This window comes from Atta cephalotes (genome assembly GCF_000143395.1).
Source record: "Atta cephalotes unplaced genomic scaffold scaffold00031, whole genome shotgun sequence".
NCBI lineage: Eukaryota > Metazoa > Arthropoda > Insecta > Hymenoptera > Formicidae > Atta > Atta cephalotes.
Window position 1 is genome coordinate 1,792,337 of NW_012130095.1, and position 13,281 is coordinate 1,805,617.

General features: G+C 32.7%; 2 protein-coding genes across 2 annotated transcripts in view; both read right to left on the bottom strand.

Annotated features, from left to right (window-relative positions):
* Positions 1-1,176: 1,176 nt before the first annotated feature.
* Positions 1,177-11,284, bottom strand: LOC105620964 (neuromodulin). Its single transcript, XM_012202439.1, has 4 exons — positions 11,206-11,284; positions 3,747-3,995; positions 3,553-3,677; positions 1,177-1,326 (listed from the first exon to the last, which is right to left on the bottom strand). Exons 1-4 carry the CDS (start codon positions 11,282-11,284, stop codon positions 1,177-1,179), a joined length of 603 nt encoding a protein of 200 aa, XP_012057829.1.
* Positions 11,285-13,016: 1,732 nt separating this feature from the next.
* LOC105620965 (BUD13 homolog) overlaps positions 13,017-13,281 on the bottom strand; it is a 2,878-nt gene continuing 2,613 nt past the window's right edge. Inside the window, 1 exon segment of the mRNA XM_012202440.1 lies at positions 13,017-13,189. Within this exon segment, the coding sequence (XP_012057830.1) occupies positions 13,017-13,189 (173 nt within the window).

The following is a 13,281-nucleotide window of genomic DNA, read 5'->3' on the forward strand; positions in this document are numbered from 1 at the left end:
AACTTTTTTATAAGAAGGGAAAGAAAGTGAAAGAGAAAAAGACAAATTGTAGGAAAATGTAAAAAGTGCAAGAAATATACTTTTAGTTATCACATTCCATTTCAACAATAAATTAGGAATACAAAATAAAATCGTGCTTTAAATATTTGTGTATCATAATAAAAAAATATTCGAAAAACAGACTTTCACCGTTAATTTTAGAATTGGAAACGCTACAACCATACCGTTTATTTTACACAGATACAGGAACTTATAAAAGTTAACATGCATATATTGATATTGGTACATCTTAATGTATGCTCCGTTTATCATGCGCAGGATGTTAAAGTTATATTCTATCGCGTTCGTCGCGTTCCACTTAACATACCTACCAGATATGAGGATTTTGCATGTTTGTTATTCTGTTGTTGTAGATCACAATTTATGTTGAGTATTATATAGGGGACTATCTGTTTTCTTTTTTCCCCTATATCATCGTTTTTTTTTTAGTGTTTTACATAGAAAGTATTGTTACCATGTTGAAAAGTCCTTTGAAAAGTCTTGAAAAATCTGCCTATATGTATATCCCTCTGTCATGTATGGCAGTAATAACTCATAAAAAATGTAAGTGTAAATCGATAGTATGAAGATAGTTTAAGAATGTGGTCATGTAGCGAATTGTGTGAAATATACTTAAAATCGATTTATAGGAGTCAGCTCAAGGAACAATCTTGTTTTATTTACCATTATAGTTCTTCTTTACACAATGCAACTTTGTTCCAGAAAACTTTTTATATATCCACAAATAATAGAAATATTTAAATGTTCCCACATTTATATGCCTCAGCCTGTAAATATCTCGTTTGAAAGATCCTCATTTTAGCCAAAGTAGAAAGCGCTTAAATCTCACTGGTCCCGGGCAAAGGCTGGATTAATTATTAATGTAAAATAAACGGTATCGTTGTTCACAATAACTAGTGGCCCGAAGTAAACTAATAGTCAAATTCGTTCGGCTGTCCGTTGTTCGGCTTGTCTGGAATGCCTCGTATATATTTTACGCGCATAATTTACTAATTTATGGATGCTACATTATAAGGTACAAGAAATAGGGGATGGCGTTTGAAACCTGTTAAGAATGGCACTGACTGTAATAAGTAATATTCTATCTCCCGGCATCCCTGCATTTGAGTAAGCGTCTTATTTTTTAGAGTCGTCGGCAGTAGAATGGATGTTGACCTCCTGACGAACCTTGTGACCGCGGAAACTTGCTTGAATTTTAGTCGCTGCCTTATGCAAGTCTGGATCGGCCAAGTCGATCCCCTCTAATTCTTGAACAGCGTCTTGCATCTGCAGCAGAATTTGAACAAAAAAACGTAAAACGTAAAACGTTATAGCTGTTCGTTAATTTAAGACATCCTAAATTTTTTTCATCCTCGGATACGGTTCCCCGAACTGGAACTTATTCGCAGACAGGATGTTTCTCGCATTTATCGAAGTTACCCTTCTTATCTTAAATGAGACTGAACGGAATCCCGCTGTGCATCAACTAGTCCGTACATAATTAATCGATACGAAAGTAACTTAAACATTGTAGGCCATACCGGTCTACTGGTCCTGGGATGAGCTTTAGTAGCGCTTCGGTACCCAGATGATCATCTTCAGCTTGGAAGGCAATTGTCGATTATTCGCCGAGCATTCGTAGATCAACGTAATGTCAAAGAGTCTAACAATAGCTTTCTCTCACGGATCTCGGCACAGAAATGATCGATCACGGTGACCTTGTATATCAAAACCTGTCATTACCGCTTCATCGATCGAATCGATATCGGCATATCAGATTCAGAAAAAAAATTACTTTGATTACAACAGCTTTCTTAACTATTCTTGTTTTAATATATAATTTTGTTTTAATATAAAATGCAATGTGAAAACTACGCGATCATTAGTTGCTTTCCAGCAACATAATTTGTGAAAAATAAATTTACTGAGATAATAATTTGCATTATTTCTTAAATATATTTATTGGAAAATGACTATATAATTAATTCATTATTTCATGTTTTATTATATCAATAAAACTCTATTAATAAAAAATCTTTTCTTGTAACATTCAGGGAGCTTTAATCTAGGAAATAGGATTACTACATAAAGAATAAGGCATCTTTATCATAATGTTGCGTTCATCCTATTTCTTTAATCATTCTTAATATCAATAATTCAATAATTTTCAATAACTTTTAAATTTGCTTGGAAAATTACTCTTTGTTATAAGCAAGAATTAATTAATAAAAAATGGTTAAAATTATAAAAACTATTGAATTCAATATCGAGAGAGAAAATATATTTTCTGAATTTTATATATTTATAATTACTGTACACACAGAGAGAGAAAAGTGACTATATATATATATTTGTGACTATAATTGCATGGTTAAAAAATTATGGTTAGAAGATCCATTTTTATGATTATTACTGCTATTATTAGTAATAATAATAATTAATAGTAATAATAATAACCTTATATTATATAGTTTTTTCAAATATGGAAAAATTGTATAGTGAATTATGATAATCTGAATTATTAATATAGTAAAATATTAAGATACGAATAGTAAATAAAAATAATCATTTAATAATAAATGCAAATTGTCATTATATATATTATAGTGGATATAATTATTTTCTTAACATTCACTAACTATTTACATAGTAATAATTACTAAGAGGTATGGTAAAAAAAACTAATTTGCATGATAAGGAAAAATTTATGCATGTCATATAGTTGTAATGATCAGAGAATGGAAAGTTATTTTTTAAAAGTAATAAGTTACCAATTTTTAAAAATAACTTGTCACAGTTATCATTACTTGAGAAATTTTTACTTTTTGTTTCTTTTACGTTACTTTTTTTAAAATTGATGACCACCAATCATAGCGGACGAGTGCCTAGAGGCTTTCTAGTCTCAAGTGCTATAAGTGACTTGTGTCTAATCGAGCCATATCCAAAGTAACTATAAAATTCGTTACTGTTATCAAAAAGATGTAACTTGTATATTACCAAAAAATAACTTGTAAGTGTAATTTTATTACAAGTAATGAGTTACTTTTATTTCCTGATAATAATCATATTTCAATATTGAAACAGCTATAATGTGCATGACATTATATGTGCATTAAAACAATTATAAATTTATAGTTAATCCAAAAAATGACTACAAATTATAGTACTTGCATTTTTTTTCTCTCAGTATATATAAAATATATATTATATGTATCTATAACTCAAATAATTTTATTAAATCAGATTTTACATTAAATGATTTAATCAGGAGCAAAAATTAATTTTATATTGATAATAAAAAATGATTAATGATCGAATATATTTTCCTGACAATTAGATATAATATTAGATTAGTTCTGTAGTGACGTTCTGAAGAGTCAATAGAACTCGTGTTTAAAATTTTTATGAAAGGCCGAAGGCAGATGTTAGATAAAGCAGCAAGCTTCTAACCCTCTGTAATCAATAAATAACAAGTCTATATGTATACATATTTAAGATTGACAATTAACTTACCTTTTCTTCTATCTTAGCAGTTGCACTCTCAACCATATTCATCGCCGACTTGGCTGCAGCTTGTTCCTTCCTCGACATGTGGCCCCGGAAAGTCGCTTGTATCTTTTTCGCCGCGTTACAGAGCTCTATCAAATAGAAGTTGTTTCAAAAATGATTCTCGCTCCGAACTCATCATAGAATATATAATCGCTCACCCTGATCGTCGGTAGAGAATTCCTCCTGCAACTGTTCTTGCGTAGGTTGTTCCGTAGATTCGGAGGATTTTTCGTCGGTCTCCTTCGATGCTGTTTCCGACACTCTTAGACTTTTCCTAGCGTGATGCCCACGGAAAGCTGCTTGTATTTTTGTGGCTGCTGCCTCTTTTTCTTCGTCTGCGTCGTTTTCTTTTCCCTCGTCTGCGGACTCCGCTTTCGTTGCGCTGTTTTCGGCCGCCTTTGAAATATCTTCAAACAGAAGTAAAATAAAAAATAATTTCGCTTTCGGCTTAATTTTATGCAGAATTAGAGATGCTACATCTGATATAGTTAAAAGTTTCTTGAACAATAATAACGGACATAATGATAATATAAAGAAAAGCCGATAAGAACCAAAACGGATGTCGGTGTATAATATTAATAAAATATTATACACATAAAATTAATTTATTATTCGCAGTATTGCATGAGATAAATGACTTTGATCTGGTTTTCTTGTTAATGCTTTTTTTCATCCTTTGATGTAGGTTTTAATATTATTATTTTATATTTTATTATATCTTAACCCATGTTTTCTTGCCATTTAAATTATTATATTAAATTGAAAAGGACTCAAATTGCTGTGTATGTAATGCATTACAAATAATGAACTAAATATTTTGTTAACATTATACACTGACATCCGCAATGATTTTATTGTTAATTTTTCTTTCTTATTTCGCTTTAACTTATTCTTAGAGCCTTTGTCACTTTTTATAAGTGTCAAACACAAATAATGAAATATAACTGAATATATAATTAATTGATGTATATCTGTAATTGCCCTCAAATATATTTTTCTTAAGAAAATAGTGACTATAAATTGCCCGAAAATCCATAGAAGATTGGAGGAGAAAGGGTGCGGCTTTTGATACATCCCGTATATTAGAAATGGCTGCCGTGTTAGCCACAGTTCACCTACATTTATTCCGAACATTTCACCTTCCACAGACACGTCCAGAGCGACAAGTATCGATTAGCATTTCTATTTTCGCGCTGCACGTTCGAGATTATACGGCGCCTAATATACATTTTTAATATTTCACGCCTTGATGTGAAATGATGTGACAAATATTAATCGAGTCTTCCATCTCTTTTATAACAAAGTTAAATCTTTGTGCCTTCAGTGATTAATCGACGTATCGACATAAGCAATTATTTCACACGGTGCGAATTTTCCTTTGAAAATCATAAAAAGTAATCCGGCGAATCCATCATCATTTTCCTTCATCCTTTCTGACGAAGGAACAATAATAAAAGTCAATCCTCGTATTTTACATCAAGATCTATTTCTGGGGTTCCATTATATTCTCAATTTAAGTTCATTCTGAATTTTTTAGAAATAAAATAATGTGTTATAACCAATCAGTATTAATTTGATTTTTTTTAAATAAAATGTTATGAATTGGTAGAAGTTTTTCGAGATTAAATGAATGAAATAATTAAATGTAAAGTACGAGGATCAAGTGTGACAATATTGGAAACTGAATTTTCTTTCAGAAAAGAGAACACTCCAGCTATTGAGCGCTTTTGCGCGACACCGTTTCTTTGGATTATCACTTGACGGATCAAGTGGAAATTCAAGAGATACAGTGGCATTTTTGTGACGAATAATGAATTCGTCCCCAGTTATGTTATGCTTCTCGGTTTGTCACATTGTGCAAAGGCAGATCGATACAAGTCCGCTATAATTTTATCGACGTTTATGTTTATATATATTATAAAGTTTTCTTAAAGAAAGTAAAAAGTTTATTAAAAAAAAGAATAAAATTATATACATTTTTTATGCATGTACATAAAAAACGCGCATTTCATTTAAAACTAAAAGGTTGCCTGAGGACCAAATTACTACTTGTATCGCGATTTCATCTTCGAGTGTTTCCTTCGCGCCTGTCTCGATATTTTTACGGTAGTAATGTCTTTTAAATGCTTGGACTTGCTTTATTTCTCTTTTGATATCACGCAAGGATATTTCGCCATCGATCTACCCAGACCTTGTTACCACACTCTCGAGGAAATCAAATTTCCTTTCCAGAGAAACATTATCTTGATTATAAAGCCTTTTTTAATTCTAAATAGATAAACTTCTTTTTGTTTGTTGTTCATAATCTAAAAAACTAAAGAAAAATATAAATTTAGCGACATCTCAAACTATTTTATTTTTATAAAATGATATTTCTGTCGAAAAAAAATGTTAAAAGTCATAAAAATAATTTCTGAATGATAAACTTTTAAATTAATATTATACTTATAAATTATTTTGCAATTAAATGCTATTTTTTTAAAAACAGAATGTTCAACATCAACTACTACTTACTTATCAGTTAATAAAATCAGTTTCAAATTATTTTTATTAAAAAAGATTTTTCGTAAAAAGTTTAAAAATTATGCAAAATGTTTAATAGATTATTGTTTTTTCTTGTATCTAAACAAAACATGATAACAATAAATTCAAGTACATTTGATGAAAAGATTTATAAATCTTGAGATTCACTTTTGATAAAGACTATTTTTTTTTCTTTAATATCTGAGAAAATTTATTTCGCTCTATCAATCGATTTACATCCGTTAACTGTGAAATAGCAGTCGATCAGTCAAACAGCTGATCTCAAATAGATTTTAAGTTCCGAGGGTGCGACTATTTCCATTGCTTATTATAAAGATTCCCATTTTACTTGACCCGGCCCGGTTACGGGGCGTTCGATATGGTGTCCTCGGATGTGCAGGTACGAAGTACAAGAAAGAGACTCGCGTTGCACCTGACAATCGCGTCGTCGATGATCATTTTGGACTTTACCTCGTGCTTTATACGCGATATTAACAGTAGCAAGCGCGATTCGCGTGCCCTGAGACAATATCACTTCAAGCCCCCGCCCCGGTCATCGCCGCCCGCCACCCGCCTCTTTTAACCCGGTTTTCCGCCGACAGTGGCATGCACGCGAGGATCGTTGCATCGCGAGGTGGCGGCTGTCGGGTCGCACTCGCGCTGCGACTCACCTTCGTCGCCGCTCGCTCGCTCTGCCTCTCACCTGCACATCCACACGCGGCTCGGTCTGACGTGCAACTGACTGTTCCCGGGCACCGACGACCCCGTTTATAACAGTGACCGATCACGGCCCTGCCGCGCCGCTCGTTCGCAGTCGCAGTCCTCGGATTCTCGCCCTGCGATCGAGTACACGCCGCGAAACAGGGCCGTCTCATGGATGTCGTTCAACCCTCTGTGCTTCCAACTTTTTATATATTTCTGGTTTTTTACTCATTTGCTATTAATAACTAGAATCGAGTATTTCTATTTGCGTCTGAATGTTTTTAATTCTCTATTAATTTACAAAAGATAAGAAAATTGTCGAAAACTATTTTCGATCCATTTTGGATTCTCCCGGCCCAAAAAAAATATTGATCTTTTTTCTTTCTTTCTTTTTAAAATATTGGAAAAGGTCCAAAGCGAACCGAAATATTTTATGCTTTGTCAATATCTGGAATTTTAATTAATTATGCATTTCAATTGCAATTAAAATCTTTTTGACTTTTCTCACACTATCGTGCTTATTCAATCTATATTAAATTATGAATATTTAAACAATTGCATCATTGCGTATTGCAAAACTCTGCTGAGAAAATCGTATCTTAATACGTTTTACAAATACGATTTATAAATTATTATACAATTATTATCTCTTGTTTTAATGTAAAAAATGACGAGGCTTATATCAATAAAATTCTAATATAAAGAAAAAGAGCGCTTGTAAGCCGAGATATATATTTTTATTATTATTTAATTTACAATAACTATTTATAATAATTATTATCGCTGTTACATCGTGTACCAACAACGTTTCGACCTTTTTAATAACAAATCATTTTCAGTGTTACAAAATATATAATTATCATCGAACTTAATAAAAACGTAGATTAGAGAACAAGCATTTTTAAATTATTGAATAACTTTTGAAAGGTTATAATAATTGCGCGCGTCTTTGATCTATATTTTATAAATTTGATGATATTAATTATTTTAACGATATTATATATTTTAATCTTGTAGCAGTAAGAATGATCTGTTATTATTCAATAATAAAAGGTCGAAACATTCGTCGTTAATTATTGTAAATTACATATTAGCAAAAACATCTAGTTCGGCTCACAAAATCTTCTTTTATTTTATATTTGCATTTATCTTTTGTATTATTTTTTGCTAAAAAGATAATATACTTATAGCATGCTTTGCAAATGATTTAATCGCAACAGCGAAAATACTATTATGACATTTAAATTGCCAAGAAGCCAACGATGAAAGAGAATTAAAGGAAAAGCCGATATATATATATATATAAACAGTTTACATGCTCTATTAAAATTATCAATGAACGATAAATTGTATAATATAAGCTGCTTTAATTACTTGATAATTATTTATATTTATTGCTATCACAAATACTGAAATTATTATACAATAAAAGGATAACATTTAATCTATATTCAACTTTCGCTGAGAAGAAAAATGCAATCGTGGCATAGTTTACATCAATTATATTACTTCTTTTTATTATCTTCTACACTTCATTACGTGTGAAATATTCTTTGGAACAAGAAAAGAATTACTTTCAATTACAAGTACAGTCACTTTAAGCCTGGAATGATAACGATCCACAATTGTACGCGACAGAACTAGGTCAGACGTGTTATTTTTTATGTATAGATTGTTATAATTAGATTAGCCACAAGATTAGTTCAGTTACCAGAAAGTACATATACACATATTCATAACTTATTGGAATTTTATTGCTGGAAAAATATACAACTGAAGATTCAAGAAATTTTTTTGATATTTTCAAATATTTATGCACAGAAAGAACAAAATATTTGCTGAAATATTTTGAACTATATAAATACGGATTTGGAAACAAAGTTTTCACACAAACACAAATGAAATGGAAAACTAAAACTACATTTAAAAGCTTTTATTAAAACGTTAACAATTTTTATTTACGATGAAACATTACGTTCTCACATAGAAAGGATGATTTTGTGGAAGTACTTAAAAATTTAGCTATAGATATACATAATAAAAATCACTTTTATCACTTTTGAATCATCAAAATAATTATACACATAATTAATGTAGGAATTTTAAGATGAACATTTTATGATGAACAGCTGTGAAAGATTTTAACATTCTAGCAACCAGTTTAAGCATCCTATAATTATTTTAATTATGTAGAATTAAAATTATTATATATATTTATAATTAATAATATAATATAAGACTCTTCAAGATAAATTCAATATAAATATAATGATTTAATGAGGAAAATGAGGATATGCCAATGTGAGCCAACACTAGTTATTCGTAACAATTTAATATATACATTGTGAATAAATTCATCATATATTTTTGGTCTAATAAAATTATTTATAGATCTATTTTTAGATCTCTTTCTAACTAAATTTTTAGATACTTCAGCAAAATCATCCTTACCATGTGAGAAGATATTCTACATTTTATTCTAAGAAAAAAAACAACAATTTTTAAACATTTTAACAAAAATTTTTAAATGTTACATTTCGCTTTTCGTTCTCCGTTTGCGAAAACTTGAAATTCTATTTTCAAGAACGATTAACATACACGCTACAACAATAACTTTTCGCAAGACTTATATCGATTCCATTCATCATTCCGCAATTTGATCGGCATTCTTATGCGAGGCACATAGTTGGAATCTCTATGCAGTTGCGTCGGTATTGATGAAACTCACAATCAGTATCTCACATGCGGAAATTTATCGAAGCTTCGAGTAATTGATTTTACTCGAATTCCAAGTTACGTTGTACGGTTTTTATTACCAGCCAGTAAAGTAGGAATTGCCGAAACTTAATAATTAAATTTGCTGTATCAACTTCTGATAAATCAAGTTCTTTAAATATAAATCAATGTACTTTTGTAATTGTGTAGTGCAATACTGAAACGCGCGAAAAAAGACATTATCATTTTGTTAAAAAAAAAAAAGTTCAATCATAAGTTCAATCAAATCCTTCCAAATAAACGTCTCAAAGAGAGAAGAAATCAATATTCGATTTTCTGTGTTTATTATTATTGTTATTGTTATTACTATTACAAATTATTCTTCCTATAACGCTCATTAATACTTGCGAAAACTCAGGTACTGTTTATTATTGTCCCATAAATATTACTTTGTGATTCATTTATTGTGATAAAAATATCGCGCTCCAGAAATGAAGCTTTTTATTAATGTTTCTTTTATTAAATCCGTTTCTTCATCTATTTTAACTAGACTCCATCATCTTGTCATATCTCGATTATAAAAGGAAACTTTCGTAGTTGTAGAAACAGTAAAGAGTTAAACCTTGACATACATCACGCGATCAGCACTTTTATTCGGAATTTCGATATACCCCCATCGGATTACACGAACGTTGAGCGTCCTATTTTACATTTGCCAAGATACGTTCATTTTCTGGCGCGTTATCGAGAATGGTGTATTATTGTAAGCTGGAGGAAATTATAACATTAAAATTTCTAAAAATTTAATAAGATACAGAAAATAAATAATGTCATCTGAGTATATAAAAATATCCATTTTATTAATATCAATTGTAAGTTCATATTCTATATGTCCAATTCCGTAAATAACAAGACAAATAGAATTAAGATTTATTTTTAAATAATTTTTACTATATATATAGTTTTCTTAAAAATCGTTTACATCACAAGAATTTTATTCTATATATTCGATTGAAATAAAATAACAATTTATTGATTGTTGATTTAAAAAATATGATTTATTTTTTATTTTCGTTTGATTTCGATCGATCGTAATTAATAACTCAAGTCTCTACCGCGGTTTATTGAAAGGATAATCAAGAATGATTTTGTTGCTTGCAAAACACGAAGAATAATATTTCAGAGGAATGCTAAAAATTTCTATATTCATCATTGTGCACATCGAACGCATTCGTTATGAGGAAAATAGTCGTCCGTTCTGCCGACCCTACTGATTGCGTTGATATTATTACTGAAGCGTGCACGCAATCAGCTTGAAGAATCTAACAAAGTGAACAGAGGTACATTTATCATCGTGAAACAAAGCAGACTGTGTCATTGTCAAGATAAACAACGCCATAGTTTTGCGACAGTCGCACTTTTTGGAGATTAGAATGATGCAAAAAACTGCAAAACATAAAAATCAGAAAAAACATAACACGAGAGGTTAATCATCATCAATACAAAAATTTAATATCATGCAAACTCTAGTAAAGCGGAAATTTAATATCATGCAAACTCTAGTAAAGCGGAATGCAGACAAAATTAAATCATGTTTATCGTACAGCTTATTTTTAAATTTGCATAATGACTAATATTGCTTGTACGATTAAGAAATTGAAAGGAATGCTCGCTTACCCCCGTTCTTGATGGAATCCCCTTCTTTCGCCTCGTCTACAGCCGGCTGGACGCTCTCCTTACTGGTATTACATCCCATGTCTCCTGATTCGTTCTTTTCTTAACTTTTCTTGTGTCAAATTAAATTGAACGTCGTCAAAAAGTACCCGTACTATTGTAGTTCTCTTGTTAACATCGCGTTATTAAATAAAAACAATTAAGTCATCACTTTTCTCAGTGGAGACAAGTCTTGTAGTAAATACAAGTTACGTTCTACTTTTTCAAAAAGCTAAAAAATATAAATTTTCGTTTTGCACTTTTCTATTGTCTTCCTTTTTATTAACTTTTTCTCTTCCACTCGCTTTTTCTATCATTCACTGTTTGAGGATATAAAACGTCGCGATTGTAAAATGTCGCGTCGTACTTTTTCTACGTCTCAAACATCCTTTTAAATTATCCTTTGGTAATGAAAAATAGCTGTCTCTAGTAGCGACTAAAATTTCTTTGAAGTTCTCAAAAGTACATCTTGCACCTTTAATCGACTGTGAAAATTCGACGACTTTCATTCGAAGTTACTTTTCTCCCTTCTCGCTTTCCGTCTCTTTCTCTCTTTATCTACATATGCGCGCATACATATATGTACGTTGTTCCTGCGCCCACCCCTTGCATCCCACCGTTATTCGGGGGTTACTGACACGTCGCGTGGCGCCGGCACCTGCGAGACAATCCTTCACACTTAAAAGTAATCCGACACCTCTTCATGCGTCTCGCTGTCACGCGATGCCCGGTGTCCTGTCGCCGTTGTCTCCTTCGACAAAGGAAGGATTCTACCGGCCGATCGTGACTCACCGAAAGTCAAACATCACCGCGAACTGTGCACGTAAAGACGAGAAATCCCGTCGACGTCGCGAACGATACTGGCGTCGCTCGCTTACGACCCTGCCCTTGCTCGCGTGGCGATCAAGCCGGATCGTACCAGTCTATGTATATATCAACAGATATATATTCGCGTCACACAGTTACCTCCGTTTGTCGCGCCGTGGAGGAGCCGTGGAAGCGGTGGAGGCGGCAAAGGCAACAGCGGCGGCGGCGGCGGCGACGACGGCACGCACGCGGAAGAGATCGCCGCGTTTTAACCGGCGCGAAGCGACACGCTGGCTATGAAAGCCTAAAGCGCAAGCCTCAGTGTTACCAATGTATGACGGTTGTCCTTCCGCAAGAATTCGGTGCCAGGACTCGATAGAGATTGCACGATGCGATTGTACGGCGAACCGTAAACCGTTTCGATCCGGTAATCGCCTCTCTAATCGCACGCGCCGCGAATGACTATGTCAAATGTGCGCTCCGCCACTCCCAATACTCCCATACTACCCGTCATCCGGAGTGGATTCTAGCGACCTTAAAAGCGCACGATCGATTTCGCAGACGGTGGTATTCCACTCGCCTAGACCATCGCCGGCAGACCATTGCCAGACCGGCGCCAGCCTCTCTGTTCTTCTCGTTTTCTGGAACGAATATCGATTTCGCGGTCTCCACGCGTGTTACCTTACTAATATATCTCAATTGTTTTGCGCGATGTTAGACTACTATAGTATTTGCGAGGAACAAGGAGACTAAAGATTAGAATAATGAAATGCGACTAAACGATTTTTTTACATTGGAGCAATCACACGGACTGTTACACGTGTCTTCAGGAAGAAAAAAAAAGAAATACTTAAAAGATATACTTATCAAAACATTTAAAATTCTTTATTGATTCTTCTTTATTAACGATCGATAGAAATAGAATTGGAAACTCCTTCTGCTATAGTAATACATATGTGTGAACATGATCACATGTCGGCTGTACTCCACTTATAGGCATCTTCTTGTAAAGCTACTTTTGCATTTTGTGCTTCGTACCACTTCTTCTCATATCCGTTACTTCTATCGACCCCATCCCATCGATGACCGGGTTTAATACCGAATCGATTTGGCGCGTACGAACCTTGATATTGCGGTGGATCTACAATTAAAACGATTGAATTTTTTTAAGTATACAATAGGAAGAGAAATGTAAATTTCTGTCTCTCTCTCTCTCTCTCTCTCTCTCTCTCT

Excerpts from the sequence above, each read along its gene's own strand:
- LOC105620964 (XM_012202439.1), bottom strand. The coding sequence starts at position 11,284 with ATGGGATGTAATACCAGTAAGGAGAGCGTCCAGCCGGCTGTAGACGAG. Across the intron at positions 3,678-3,746 it reads ATTCTCTACCGACGATCAGG|AGCTCTGTAACGCGGCGAAA; the intron begins GTGAGCGATTAT and ends TCTATTTGATAG. Across the intron at positions 1,327-3,552 it reads CTGCTAAGATAGAAGAAAAG|ATGCAAGACGCTGTTCAAGA; the intron begins GTAAGTTAATTG and ends ATTCTGCTGCAG.